At 45.9% G+C, this 15,461-nt stretch overlaps 1 protein-coding gene across 7 annotated transcripts in view; it reads left to right on the top strand.

Annotated features, from left to right (window-relative positions):
* The window catches only part of LOC102092415 (phospholipase A2 inhibitor gamma subunit B), a 34,404-nt gene extending 20,491 nt beyond the window's left edge, over nt 1–13,913 (top strand). For 2 of the 7 annotated variants that reach the window (XM_065046953.1, XM_065046950.1), the window contains 6 exons: nt 8,379–8,460; nt 9,075–9,198; nt 10,404–10,520; nt 11,691–11,840; nt 11,982–12,122; nt 13,528–13,913. In XM_065046953.1, the coding sequence (XP_064903025.1) occupies nt 8,379–8,460; nt 9,075–9,198; nt 10,404–10,520; nt 11,691–11,840; nt 11,982–12,122; nt 13,528–13,751 (838 nt within the window). In that variant the 3' untranslated portion in view covers nt 13,752–13,913. Of the gene's footprint in view, nt 1–2,512; nt 2,597–4,415; nt 8,461–9,074; nt 9,199–10,403; nt 10,521–11,690; nt 11,841–11,981; nt 12,123–13,527 lie in introns of those variants that run through there. The other 5 variants (XM_065046955.1, XM_065046956.1, XM_065046954.1 and 2 more) reach the window with 5 other exon arrangements.
* Nucleotides 13,914–15,461: the final 1,548 nt, after the last annotated feature.

Below are 15,461 nucleotides of genomic sequence, written 5' to 3'. Positions count from 1 at the left end.
GGTTTTGAGAAAATGTGTTCTGCTTAGTCCTGTGTGACAGGCTCGTCTGGGAATACCTTTATTTTATAATGCTTATCACACAATGAATAATGTTGAATTAGAAAGTGATGGGAAAGATGAACATCATTTGGAAAGCTGGAAGCATGTCTCTCAGTGCTGCAGGGCATGGCTTTCCAGGCTCTTCCTTATGCAATGTGTCGTGCTTCACAATAAGGGACTGGAAGGAGGAGGCAGAAGCTGGCACTGATAAGCACATGACACCTGAGATCATTAGAAGTGACATGTGCCTTGTACACATAGGAAAAATCCCACAACAGAAATGAACAGCATTGATGAAGTGAAGCCACATCTCAGAGATGGGATGCCAAAAATTGTAATGAGGGTTCAGTGAGCTCCAGATCACTCCAATTTAAGAAAAGGTGGTAAATGAGGTTGTCTGGATCTTCAGACTTCAAAGACCTCTGGTATAAAGAAAGCCGCTGCATCTGTGTGATGGTTCAAATAAATACCTGAATGCAAATATTTCCCACCATCGGGAGAGTTCGTAGCCACAGCCTGCCCTTTTGTCCTGAGCCTATTGGTAACACGTTTATTTTTCATTTTTTTGAATTGGCTGCATCTGCCTGTTTCTAATGCAAATCTTACTCAGCCATGACTACTACTTTTCATGGTAAGACCTTGTTTCTTGCCAGTGGGACTTGGTTAGTAATTGAATGACTAGGAAGAGAAGGTGGGAAAGTAATAAAGTCACATTTTTTAAAATAAATGCAATTAAGAGCACAAATTAATAGCTTTACTCATTACACATATCCTGTTTCCAAATATCTTGTTCTAAGGAGGCTTGCCATGCCAGTGGTGCTCAAAAGGGAACAGTGGATAGCCAGAGGGAAGGAGTGGATGAATAAAGATCTGAATGAATCTTTGTCCTCCAAAATCCCCCAGACCAGCCTAGCATCTGCAGTCCATGAATGCCTCATCTCCAGGTTGGCTTTGGCACTACCCTTTTTTAGTGCACAAAATTAGGCTTGTAAGGGAAGTTTATAAATTCCCATTCTCTTTGTTGCTTCCTCCATAAATTGCAGCACGATGCAAAAGGTGGCTGCTTGTGCTTCCCAGGACTTGCTTGTGCTTCCCAGCTGCTGTTCTGTTGATTGCTTGAAGAGGACATTGCTCATCATTCATGCCAGAAAAGAAAGTTTGTCCGACACACTAATTTCTATGCAGGTATCTTCATTCCAGGGTGCCTGAAAAGCAGCTGGATTCCCTCACAATTATTTAAATTGAAAATGTAATTGCTGGCCAGGCTACTAAAAATTCATCAGTATTAATGCCACTGTTGCCATAATTGGTATAGGTTCAAAGGTAGAATAAAATGTCCCTCGTACTCCTTTAAATGTCTTGAACTTTTGAAAAATGAAGCCACATGATTTGATAAAATTCAGTAATTTGAGTGTGTGTGTTTCCACTAGCGTGTTGTTGAACATACGCAATAACATGTTAAATACCATCTTTTTTAGCCATGGAAGAAAACATTTTAGCAGTCATCTTAGATTTTTACATTCATATTATTTACTTCTACTTTCCTGATTCCTGAATCCTTTGCTGACAGGAACTCTCACCTTAAGGGACTGACCTAGCTGGAAACCTAAGGGTGTTTTCAGACAGGGCAGGTCAGGCGCTGGCCGGCTGAAGCCCATGGCTGAGGATGGGAGAAATGACAGGTCTCTGTGCAGCATGATGCTGTTGGAGAACACCTTCACCCCAGGGGGGAAACCATTGCTGTCACAGCCCCCTGCAGTTCTCTGCCTGAGCTCCTTTTTGGGGTGCGGTTCCCCCTTGCCAAGTTGCTGTTGCTCCGTTAGTAACAGCAGCATCACTTGCAAAGTGAATACATGGCTGTGCATGCAGGAGTCTTCGTGGGAAATAAACGTGTGACAGTTAGCACCCTATTACAGCCATGCTGCTCTTCCAGGAATGGACTAACTTCCTCGCCAACAAACCTTTTGGGCTGGGGGCTCCCATGTAGACAGCAGGGATGGCTTTGCTCCTTGGAAGCATCTGGGTGCCACCAACTCTCCCTCCCCAGCTCTTGTTCCAGGCACTGAGCCCAGATCAACAATAGGTGGGGAATGACAGTAACTCCCCTCCTCTCCGGTCTGCGGGGAGTTGGTGATGCACTGTGAGGAGAAGACAGCTCAAGGGTTGTTGGGGAGATTTTCATCAGGACTGGCAGTTAGATTCGTACTGACCTCCCACCACCTGGCTGGTTTATTAATTTGTGCAATCACAATTGAAGCAAACAACTGTCAAAAACTTCTTTAGCCTGTAGCCAGTGAGATTCCTCCTGTTCTCACCCTGTGGGGCGGGTGCACTCATCCCTGTGCGTTGTGGTTAGGGTTGCTGTCTTGTGTTTCCTTGCCTGGTTAACCAGATTGGCAGGTTTTGACAGTCTCTGATCTGGAAAACAAGGAATCAGCTCAGAAAATGGGTGGATTTGATTCTTCTTCTACAGGTGTTTTATGGGCTGTAGATGACTTCACTGTTGAAATGTCCCAACATGTTGTGGCTCTGTCATCTTCACCACAGACGGAGGCAGGTAAGGAAGATATCTTTGCTCTGTTGTTTCCACAGAAACTGTGCCTTGGATTTTTGGACTTGTTCTCTCTTATTGGTGGTGTTAGAGTTGTCAGGGGTGTCCGTGGTCCTGCGGTCACTGGCAGCCGCATGTCAGCACAGCACAGATGTTGGCCTAGTGAGGTTTAAGAGTCAGGACTGTTCTCTTCCAGAAAAAGAGGTACATTGTGGTTAAAAATGGATATTATGGGCATGATAGCCCACGCAGCTGCTTCTTGAGCTGTGCCTGGTAATGTCAAGACACTGGGGACAGTAATGCTGTGGTTGCCACCAGCATGGGTGACCCTGTGGATGTAGCTGAACAACCAGGCCACTCAAGGTCCCTGTCTACAGGGCTTCAACCTGACACAGTGACATACATCTGACCACATCATCCATGACCTGCAGCATGTGCCTGATCATATTCTTCCTCAGGTCTCTGCTTTGATTTGAGCCTCACCTGCTCCTTGTCTCTGCTCAGCTACAAGCGGAGGCAACAGATGTGATGGGGGATGCTCAGCTGAGTCACCCCAACCCTGTCCAGCTGCTGCTGCAGCTGTTGAGTGGCTGAGCCTTACCCAAGAGCTCCTCCCTAGAGCTGGCTGCAGGATGTGGTACCTGTGCTCTGCTGGGGATAGAAAATGGAAAAAAACCCGACAAAACAAAAAGCTAGTGGACATAAGTGAAGCCCTGAGGAAGAACAGAGCAAACATGCTAAAAGGTGTTTAAACGAGTTTCTTAGGGACATGGTTTAGAGCTAGAGTTAGGTTAGGTTATGGCTGGACTTGATGATTCTGAGGGTCTCTTCCACCTGTTTTGGTTCTATGGTTCTTGTCCTGGTTTTGCTAAAAACAAGTTTCTCTTTTAGTGAATTTGCCTGTCAGCTAAAGCCTTCATATTAACTGCATTTTCCTGGAGCACCAGACACATGTTTTGGTAAACCTAGCAATGGAATGCAAACTTATTGATAAGCACAGATGGACATCTCACGAGAGGGGCGACGAGAAACAAATGAGCAAGAAACTGACCAACTGTGTATAACATTCATTCACGTGAATACTTCATATAAAAGTGGGAGATCACGAGGATCTCGTTGGTTTTTCCCTTTTCCCTTCTGCTTATGGCCGACATTAGGAGAGGACCTTGCTAGTCGTCCCTGCGAACTGAGGCCTAGTGAGAGACTGAATCCAGCTCCGATTGGCTGCAGAGTCTAATCCAGGACTTCAGGTGCTGGCTCTGCAGTTGCTGAGACTTTCAAGATTGGTTTTGTATATTTTGTATTATTTTCTCTATTCTTATTAGTAGCATTAGTAAAACATCTTTAATTTTTTCCAACTCTCTTCACTCTGTGCTTCTTTTCCTCCCAATCGCCTCTCCTTAGTGAAAAAGGGGGGAGAGGGAGGGGGAAGTGTGGGAGGGGGAGAGGGGGTTAACAATACATCTGCCAGGGTTTTATTGTCACCCCGCAATCTTAACCCTCGACAGTTCTATGTATGTTACTCCTGTCTCTGTACCACTCTGCCAGCCTCAGCTGCTTCAGTGTTGGGGCTTCCTGAGCCAGACGTGGTTTCACAGTTAGTGATCCCCAGTTAACCTCAAATAAATACAGCCATTTTCCCAAAGGGTGTCTGCAGACCAGGGTATCTGCAAATGGGACACATCAGTTGGATTTAGATTGCCAACATGAGCTGCATCTTCAAGCTGAGTAGTGGCCTTGCAAAGGCCTCTGCCCAAGTTTTTGTTTTCTCTACCATTGCAGAAAGTGCTTTGCTGGCTTCCCAGCGGTTGGGAGGGGACCCTCTGTCATGGTGCTGCGGTCCACTGGAGTGACAGTGACTGCGAGGGAGGAGAGCTGGCAGCCAAGCACGCGTGCCTGGTCCCAGGGCTGTGTTGGCTTCACCCCCAACCCCGGAATGCGCTGTCCTTCTGGCTCGATCCCAAGTGTTCCAACACAGGAACAGGGTGCCCCTCCTGGCCCCAGCTGATCTCACTGTTGGAGAGTTTATCCTTAGCTCTGATCTAATTTCTTCTTTCTTAAAGCCATCACTGTCATTTTCCCTTGTCATCTCCTTCTGTTTCAATCCCACTTAGGTCTGTATAAGGCTTTTCCCCAGCATCTCCTATGCCAGCTGTGCACCACCACCCCTTTCTCTTTTCCTTTCTTTGTCACACTGTTACCACTTCCCTTACTATTCCCAGAGCTTTCTGACCTGGATTCTTCAGCTGTGATGTAAACCTGATTAATTAGCTTCATGATTTCATGATATATCTTTATGATTGGGCTCTTAGGACAAGGAGGAAAGGCCTCAAGTTGTGCCAGGGGAGGTTTAGATTGGATATGAGGAAAAAATTATTTACAGAAAGTTTTGTCAGGTGTTGGAACAGGCTATCCATGGAAGCAGCTGAGTCACCATCCCTGGGGGTGTTTAAAAGATGTGTAGATGTGGCGCTAAGGGACATGGTTTAGTGGTGGCCTTGGTAGTGTTAGTTTAAGGGTTGGACTTGATGATTTAAGGGTCTTTTCCAACCTAAATGATTCTGTGACATCCACTGGCATTTTCTGCCACAAACCTGCATGACAAAGTCACGTACGATTTTTGTCCATGTTCTAGCCTAGATAGGTGTTTTTCTTCTGTTGAACATCTTTCTTTTGAACTTATCCCTTTCTTCTCACCTTCCTGCCAATGCTGTTTCCAGGTTTGGATTTCTAACTTTCCTCACCTCATGAATTTCTGTGACCTCCCCAGCCTCTGCATCACCTCTCCTTGGAGCGTCACTATGGTATTGTCACCTTCCTCTGCTTCTGGAAGTGTGGAGGTGCTGCAGAAGCCAGGCGCTTTGTGCACTCCCATGAAATTAAATTATAGCAACCAATTTAGAAAGAATCTTGAGAGAAGGCATCTAATCCACCTCTCATCCCTGGAGCAGGATCCTATCAACTTAAATAATTCCCTAGTAAGTATTTGTCTAGCCTGTTTTTCTAACCCACCCAGGATGGAGAATCCACGCCTTCCTAGGCAATCAACTTCACCATTGTCACTGTTAGAAAATTCCCCCAACACCTAATGTAAGCATCCATGATAGTTTTTCCTATTCAGCCCTTGTTTTTGCAGGTAAAAGTTATATGACTGTGTGTCCCCTGAGCACTTTCATTGTTTCCATCTTCTCTCATAAGTCTTATTTTCCAAGTCTCTTATTGCTGCAGATTGTGGCTCCTCCTTGTTATGCTTGTTTTCATCTCTAAAAAAGCACAAGAAAAGGCTGCAGCTTCACACCCTCTCTCCATAAGAGGTGGGAAACAGGTGAGTTCAGTGTAATTCAGTGAGGCTAGTGTAGTCATGTCATTCAGGGAAAACTGCCCAGGCACTTCAGTAATCATCTTACATGAAAAGGCATGAAATTAAAATCACCAGAGACGGTCACATCCACCCATTTCCCTATCTGTATCTGCAGACCCACATGTGGTTAAATGGCAGGATCACCCTGATCTGAGTACCCCAGCCTACCTGGGGACAGGATTTAATTCAGTCTGAGGTTTAACATCAATGGGGTATGAATATTAAACCTGGACTGGCTGCAGTCAGAAGTTTGACTTCATCATAACATACCTACTGTGGCATGAGACCCTTCCTGAGCTAAAAAATAAGTTCAGGGTGGTGATATAAGCCCCATACCTGGGAACATTCAAGGCCAGGCTGGACAGGGCTCTGAGCAACCTGATTTGGTTTAAGATGTCCCTGCTCATGGCAGGGGGGTTGGACTAGATTTGACTCCCAACACAAAATATTCTATGATTCTATGATTGTATGATTGTATGATTCTATGATACCATTCTCTCAGCTTTATGGGCATTGAAGGATCTAGGCTTTTATGCATTGTAATTATAGTAATTTCTGTTCTCATAGTGCCATGGGCTTAGCCAAGAAGAGATCACACTGGACTACTCAAAGTATTTGGAAATATCACGAGATCACTTTTCCTCCAAAGAGGTCACAAATGGGAAAAGCAGATAGTAAGGCAGGAGAGAGAAACAGCAAAAGAAAGCAAAAAGAGTGAATGGAAACATAAGCAAGATCTGTGATTTTTCTCTGTGGATTTGCAGGAAGACTTTGGTAGAGCCAAGAACAACACTTAGCTCATTTGCACATCAGCAGGAAACCTCAGCAGTGAAACCCTCTCTGCTCCTTCCCAAATACCTAACCCTGCCAGGTTCGAAGAGAGACTCTGTCCAGATCAGATTGGATTTCCCTGCTATAATACATGATACATCCCCACAGGTAGCTCTGGTCCTGTGCTAGAGGTGTCCTGGGCAGTGGAAAGGACTGGGTGAGCCTCAGAAGGTCTTTGCACCTCATATTTGTGATTCATTAACGCTCTGTATTTATGGTCTGCATGCCCCTGCTATGGAAAACTCATTGTTTGTGTTGCCCTTTTGTCTGGAGGCCAGATGAGCCCAGCACCCCTGCTGTGCCACACAGCAAAAAGTCCACCTGGAGCAATGTCTCACCCAAGGAACTAAAACGGCAGTTGAGAGGGTCCACAAGGGCATTTCAGTTCTTCTTTGCTGTCCATGCAAATAGTCCCAGAGGACCATAAACTAACTGTCTGTGTCTGATCTGGTGTAGGACAAGAGTAAAGAGGATATCTGCAGGGTGGGGAATAGTTTCAGTGAGGCAGCACGTGCTGATAACACAGGCACAAGGGGAAGGGGACTTTTAGGCTGATGACAGGTTGGTCCATGCTGCTTAGCATCAGCTCATCATGAGATCTTAGTGCATGGAAAACTTGCTGCAATGTTACCCAGGCTGTGACCAGGCGGTCTCATAGCCTGATGCTTTCTCTCTGATGGCTGGTTTGATTCGGAGCCCACTGGTACAACAGAAGAGTTCCTTATCAACCTCCAAGTGTTTTGTATCAAAACCAGCACCCTGAAGGTCCTGTTTGCAGCTCTGACAAATTAAACTCCAGGAACCCTTGACTGAGCCTGCTCCAAGGTGTGCATTGGCAGTAGTTTCACAAACAGGAGCTTCGTGCCAGCTTGGAGAGGAAGCTCCCTGCTTTGCTGCTGTGCTCCAGGTATGAGAGCTCCTGACTGTCTGATGGGAAGGGAGTTGGGAAACCAGCCAGCAAAAACTCAGCCACGAGGAAAATTCCCAGCTGGCCCTTGCTACACTTCTCTTCTTTGGGCCTAACGGTGAGAGCACAACAGGGCTGTTCAAATGGTTTCTTCTCCATCATTCATATGCATGGCGGAGGCTGAACGTTGTTCAAACAAAGTCTGTGCCGTAGACATACCTGATAGACCCCAGGCAAGCCAGTTTTGCCCCACAGGCTGCCTAGTCTAGACTAGGGAAAGGCAAACAGCATTCCTTGTGCAGAGGAAAAGGCAGAACTTGTGCTTTAAATGAAAAAAACCCAAAAACCAAAAAACATACACTCTGTGGCAGAATGCAAACCCCTCTCTATCCCACTCTCTCCTTCAGTATGGAAGGAGTAGGCACATCTCCCTCTCTCTCTGCTACTTGAGGCTAACAGCTTCTTTTGTTTGGCCCCAGAGCACTCTGGCCAGGGCCATTAGGAGAAGGGAGTGCCGAGGCGCCACTGAGCCGCTGGGCACCTGTGGCCGGTATGGGGGATGTTTGGAGGCTTCAGGGGCACCCACAGCCAGGGTGGGGGTGCAGAGAAGCTTCTAGAATGCCTACAGTTAGATCTGATCAGCCAATATAAAAACGGGATTCTCGTTGAGACTCCACCCATTGTCACAGGTCTCTCGGAGCACGAGCAAGATGCTGCCGCCGAAAGCCCCCTCCCCGGGATGGAAACTGCGCTCGCCTTGCCGACACGGGTGTGAGTAAAACTTCTCGCAGGATTGCGAGTATGTTTATACTTTCCGTGCACATATGCACGCGTAACTTTCCGTGCTCAATATGAGCACGTGTATAAATTATTTCCTTGCACAATCGTGAGTGTATTTTCCTCCCGTGCTTCCACATAAGCACGTGTAAGTAAATTAACCCTCGCAGGATTGTGAGTGTATTATAAATTCACCCTCGCAGAATCGCGAGTGTACACTTTCCATACTCACTACGAGCATGTGTATCTCTTTAAAAATAATCCCGCACCATGTTTAGGCCAGTGTGTACTTCTCCGGGACTCAGGGACGGCTCCAGCATTGTTTTGAGTGAAGCCATGTGCATGCATTCTGTGGATCGCCTGTTGTATTAGTTGCTGTCCCTTAATAATTTTCCTCAACTGATATCTGAACCTGTATTTAAGTCACTTTTGGAGTGCTAAAACCCTGTTTCTCACCGGTTTAATAAAAGTTGTTATGGAACCTGTTGTCCTTTAAACTAACATCAGGGTGCCTTCATGACACACTCATGCTAGTGTTCTGCAGTATCTATATTCTTCAGAGCACTTCCCCAGCCACCACTTCCCCAAAACACCCTGTTTCCATCCAGTTTATAAAGCTCTTGTGGCACACAGTGCTGTGTTCAGCAAGACTTGGCAGCTCCCTGTGCTTACATCCTGTCAACATGAAAGTGTTCCTTGGCTTCAGCTTCTTCTTGGCTTTCCTGGACCCAGGTGAGTTTTCATTGGGACTAGAGGGGTGGCGAGATGTGGACGTGGTCTGGGAATTCGTGCTCCACGTGTGGGGATGTTCCTGCTGTCTGAGACATAGGAACCCCTCATCCAGAGGGATTTATACTGCAGAGGGGGTGGCTGGTCTTGGGGGATCTTTGGTGCTATGAGCCAATGTGCAGATGAGGGTTTAGGCATTTTCAATTTGAACTGGCTGCCTAAGCTTCCACAGCGGTCACTGGTGATCTAGCTGGGACAGTCACAGGAGTGATTCAGGTTGCCCTGAGGCAGACAGACCTTTGGTCATCTGAGTTGATCTCCAGCCACCATTTACCACAAATTTAGGGGCTCATTTATTTTGCTCATGCCCATGGCTGTGTGAGATTTTGGACATTATATGTCATCTTAGATATCCTTCAGCTGTGCTCCAGAGAGTACTGGTTCGTGTCATACATGCCACCTTATGTAGATGTCCCAGCCACCATCGGTGCCTTAGATGGCACCTGGGTTTAGGGAACTGACACATTCCCTGGACCTCTTAATCTATATGCTGAGCCCCTGTGTCCCCAAGAGTGTGTGTCAGGGAGGAAATGCTGTTCGTTGATAAACGCTTTATTATTTTCTAATTGTTTCCTGCTGACTGCCTGATATTCTGGTCTTGTTGGGATGTTCCAGCAGGCAGTTGATAAAGTGATTTCCCCTAACACCTACAAAGAAATATACTATTCCTCAGTTTGTACATAGCACAGTTAATACCCACGGGCAGACTCTTTACCCCCAGATCTTGGTTGTCCCTGCTCACTGCAAAGAGAGGATTTGGGGTCTGGGAATCCAGGGACACCTGAATTCCTACCAGGACAAAGGGGTTTGTGGGGACGTTTTCCTCAGCAACCTCAGGAAGACCAAGCAAACATCATTGTATAGAAGACGAGAGAAGCTGGGTGGATATTGGTGGTTAAAATGTAAAATTCTATCCCAAATGGCTTTTCCTCACTTGCCCAAATTCAAGTTCATACTAGAATAAATAATAATAGAAATAATAAGTAAAAAAACCCAAAATCTCTCACAAATTGAGCAATGAAACAGGGAAAATAAAGGAAGAGGAATGTGAAAAGTGCTGATCAAATGCTGAATCAAAATATCGGTGAAAGGGGAAGTGAGATCCTTCACGACTGCTACCCAAGAACGTGTCCTCTTTCTTTCCCCAGTGACATCCCTTCAGTGTGAGGTTTGTCACAGCATAGGAAAAAGCTGCTCTGGCCCCATGAAAACCTGTACTGGTGATGAAGATACCTGCGGCATCATTCTGCATGAGGTCATGATAGGTAAGGGAGACATCCACCATGGCTGTGTGCCAGCACATCTTTTGGAATGGGGCCAGGGGATGGGTCTCTCTCTCCACTTCTGTCACTGGCATTAGGGTGAGTCCTTGCATAAACTGTCCATTTTCCTTTTCAGTGACTGTGCACTCAGAGATCAGGGTGCTCCAGGATGAGGAAAGCTCTCTATTCCTCTATCTTGAGGAGCAGTTTCTTACTTTGTTCTTAGTTGTGGAGGGGAGGACTTAGGCAGTAGGAGGAGACACTGGCTTTTAATTCTGGCTAAGGTGAGTAGATGGGCTGAGAGTCTGGACTGTGAGGGACACAAAGCTGCTGGCATCTAGCACTGAATATGCACTGGTCACAGGTGGAGGAGAAACCGGCCTGCACCAGACTTCCTTCTTCAGGCAGGGAAGGGGATACCAGGTGGCCTGGTGGCACCACCAGGACTGAGCTTTCACCATGTCCCCACAATTGATAAGCCAAAGACGGGTGCTGAGTCCCGATACAACTGCACACTTGATTGTGTTAGTGGCATGGCCACAGTCATCGCCCAGCTTCAGTAATGTGATCATTGGCTTTTAGGCTGGGAGTTATCTACCAGCTTTGGTGCTGGCAGCTCCAGTGCATGTCTTCCCTCCACTTGTGCAAAGCCACATTTCTTCCTCGCAGCACTGGTGGGGCCTCAGTAGACTGCAATGTGACTGATCTGCCCATGTTACACATTTTGGGTTTGTTCATGAGAAAGACTAGATTGTCCTGTTTAAGATTGCTTGTGGCTGTGATAGACTCTGTGCTCTGAGGGCGGCATGAAGAAATGTGGGCTGTGGGTCAGAGACATGTGGGTCACCTCATATGCTCTGTGGTTGGGGCATCTGGCCAAGGTGAATATCTGCAACAAGGCCAGCTGGCCATGAGGAGCCATGCTTTTCCCCTGCCTTTAAGCATAATGTGGAGAAGAAGAGATTCCTCACTGGTGTCTCAGATGCGATGGCACTCTTGGTTCTCTGAGAGAATCACCAGAATCACCAGTGCTACTCTAAGTGTGGTTCCGCTGTCCCCAGATCCCTCTCACATCCCAGGAAGGCTACTTAGCAGCTGCTGTAGGACCTAAGGGAAGGTGAAGTGGGTTATCGTGTGGTTAACGACTTGGTGCTGCGTTCCATTTTGTTACAGGGGGGATGACAATCCCTTCATCCATCAAGACCTGCCTGTCATCCAACATTTGCCACCTTGGCCCTATCACCATGAACTACGGGAAGGTAAAAGCAAGAAGCCACTTGGGTTGCTGCACGGGTGATGATTGTCAAACAATCTCTGTCTCTTGTAAGTGCCCTTTTTCTTTATACCACATCCCCTCTCTGTCTGCCTTGACCTGAGGTGAGGCTTTCTAGGCTAAGCCATCACCTCATTTGTCCCTCTTCTTCCTTTCTTAAAACCAGTTTTGTTCTATCTCTTTCTTTCTAGTGCCACCAGATGACAACATGCCCAATGGATACCAGTGTCCCGCCTGCTACAGCGTAGACTCCTTCCAGTGTGGTAACGAAATTGTAAACTGCACCGGATCCGAAACTCAGTGTGTTGACCTTGCTGGGTTAATGAATTCCGGTAACTGGCTCTTGTTCGGGGCTACCTTTCATCTTTTTTGTTAAATGGGTGAAATTAGTCTAACTTGAAGCATTATGAAGAAATAAAAATGGGAAAAAAGTGGGAAGGAAAAAGGAGGAAGAGACAGGGAACTGAAAGAGGACATGCTTGAAGCTGATAAAACAGCAGGTGAAAAACTTCCAAGTTTCATGGCAGTCCCATCTTGTGCTCCAGCAGGCAGAAAAGATAAGGTGGAAATTAAGAGCAGTGGCACTTGCTGTAGCAGCAGACTGGGAAAAAAAATACCTATGTATGGTTATAGATAAAGTTTTCCTGAGTTGATAATATTGCCAGGTGATGATGTGATGCCTGAAGGTCTTTCCTATACACTTCATAGTTGTGTTGACCAAACCCTGCATTAGAAGCTCTTTCACAGAGTAAACATGAGGGAAAACAAGCATTTTTTTAGTCACCACAATGGAATTAGAGTGGTGGAATTAATTCCCTATACCACTGAGATAAAAAATGCTCCAAACTTATCTTGACTTGATTGATCACCCACTGCAAATAGAGGAAACCTGCACAGTGTGTTGAGCTGTGCAGAAGAAACAGCAGGGTCGGGGAACAAAGGAAGGTGAGGAACTAATGATGTACCCTTGTGTGTTATTTGAATTTGAGACAAAACATCCAGCAGAATATTCCAGACTGCCTGTGCAGCAGAGAAACATGAGGAGTGTGAGCAAATGCAAGTTATGGGAGCAAGAATATCTGAATGGGGATTTAGGCACCCAGGACTTTCCCAAGTCTCCTTCTTAGGCAGACGTTCTGACATTGGTAAAGGAGAAGTTCAGGCTTCAGGGTCTCCCTCCATGGACATTTGAGGGGGTCTTCTCTGTTGGTTTCGCTAAATCCATTAAGGCCTTAGATAATGGATGTACCTGAGTAAAGGGCTCAGCTGTAGTGTCTTTGAGACTTCTCACTGCCATGTCAAATTTGGCCGGGAAAAAGTCATTCAGTCCAAATGTCATGAGAAGGTCAGAGAGAGGAGACAATTAACATCTGGAGTACTGCCACACAGCCCTTTAGGAAGATGGGCAAGGTTTGAACAGAAGAATATTTAAATAAGAGAAAGAAAACTGTTGAAAAGCTTTACAATTTTTTAATTTGAAATGTTTATATATTTTAAAAAGCACCTTTATTCAGCAGAAAGAAAGAAAACACAAACCCTAAGCCCTTTTTATTTCAAGTTAACCAAGGTGACCCTGCTGCTTTTTCAAATACATTCAGGGGATGGAAACAGACAGCAAACCAGACATAAGGAATGTGCAGTTCTTGGGGTGGAAATGGGGACCTCATTGCCCAGGAAGGGAATAGCTATGGAGACTGGTTACTCTGATTCATGGCATGTACTTCTTCTCCTGTGTAGGTGGACTGTCTCTGAAAGCTGCCATGAAGGGTTGCACCACCATTTCTGAATGCAGTATTGTAGGAGATGGAAAAAACAATCTGGGAGTGATGGACATAAAGTTAAGACGGTTCCAATGCAAACAAGCTTCTGCCGTGGCCAGAGTCTATTCTGGGTCTGCCCCTCCAGACACCCTTTTCCTCCCTGTCCTGTCAGGATTCATCTTGGAGAAGTTACTTTTCTGACTCTTTCTAGTACTGGATTAATCAAAGCCCATGACAAACTCCAGCACTGGTTTGCACGGAGTCTTGTTTGCTTTGGCTTCGCCTGTGTGGGGATCTTGTTTTCAGATTAGCTCTTCGTCTTTTATAATTTCACAGAATAAAGACTTGCACTGATTTTGTTTACTCATTGATTTAATCTGATTTAAAGCTTCGTCAGTTCATTGTGGTTGGTTTTGTGTTTCATTGAATGCTTTGTCCACACTGGGGCCAGGGGAGACTGCAAGAGGTGTCCCAACACTGCACAGGCAGCAGGAGCTCTCAAGACAGCCTTAGAGTCTACATCCACCTTCTCAGGATTAGTGATGAGTTTCAAAGCCACTTTTCCAGGCTCTGAAAAGGGCTGAAGGTGAGTTGCTGAGAGGTTCACTCTAATCAGACAGGTAGCTTGCACCTTTCCCCCTCCTTTGTATCCTCTTTGTCCATGGCAGGAGGAGTCCCTGAGCTCAGCGGGCTGCTTGTTGCCTCTGGCAGTCTGAAGTAGTAGTCTCCATTTCAGAGAAGAGTAAGTGACACTTTGCTACGAGGAAGATGCTACTGGCAAGAGTCTTTCTCCTTGTGATTGTTCTTGCCTTACCAGACCCTATCCCATTATATCTTTGGTTTCATGATTTTCTGGAATATATGCTTATCTTAGGAAGGTTTAATTTCATAAAATAGGCAGTTTTCTATGGTGGCAGATTGTTGGGAGCCCAAGCAATGGAAAGCTGTAGCCCAATGCTTATTTCACTTCTGTTGGCCCAACTATGTTCATAGCTGGAGTAGCCTCCCCTCTTCCATACTGGCCACCACCTGGCTGTTCTGCTCCAGCCACTGGCTGCTGTAGAGGGTCTCCTCAAGTTGGTCCCACACAAATGCACTGAAGAAACCCAGTACATCAGGCAGCATCATTGTACCTGGCAGGTAGTATGGGCTGTGGGCAAAAGGATAAAGCAATGGGAGCTCCAGGAGATGCTGGAGGGGTGTTAGCGAGCATCAACAATTCACTATTAATCTGTTCCTGGATGAGAGGCTAATTTTTGGAGCAGACTATAGGATTATTAAGTCAAGTGCACGATTGTGTCTGTTCTTAATAGACCTGACTCAGAATGCAAGAGTGCAGTGTTTTGCACATTAAGTTACAGTGATCAAACAATATAATTTTATCTCCCAGTTCAACGCTGTGGCAGAAAGCACTATGGAAATCCTTGGCTGCTGAAACCAGACCTTAATGTGTGGCAGGAGTGAGATGACTACACCTACTTATGTACACATGAATATATATGTGATTAGCTTTTAATTTGCAGCATGGGGACTGAATGTTCTTGTAATTTCTATCTCCCCCCAGACTGCCTCTTCTTCCCAAACAGGCTGAAACTTCTTTCTTCCTAATATTCCCACCAAATTATTTGGGAGGGAATTTCACATTATTTATTATAATACAGGCGTGTGGGTCTGAGGGTGAAAATTAATTATTGGGGTGGGAAGTGAACTGATAATACAGAGTTAGTTCAGGGAAAAGAGTCTGGTTAGTCTCAGTTAATTATTTGCAGCAATCACAGTGCGGATGTCTGAGAAGGAATACAGCTCCCCCTTCACAGTGTAGCAATAGACTGATACTGCATCGACGCACTCGTTCAGCATTTTTCCAGATCTGATAACACCCTGGAATTAAAAAAATTCTCTATCTATGCA

Source organism: Columba livia, chromosome Z (assembly GCF_036013475.1).
Source record: "Columba livia isolate bColLiv1 breed racing homer chromosome Z, bColLiv1.pat.W.v2, whole genome shotgun sequence".
In the NCBI taxonomy this organism is placed as follows: domain Eukaryota; kingdom Metazoa; phylum Chordata; class Aves; order Columbiformes; family Columbidae; genus Columba; species Columba livia.
This window is presented reverse-complemented; position numbering and strand designations above follow the sequence as displayed.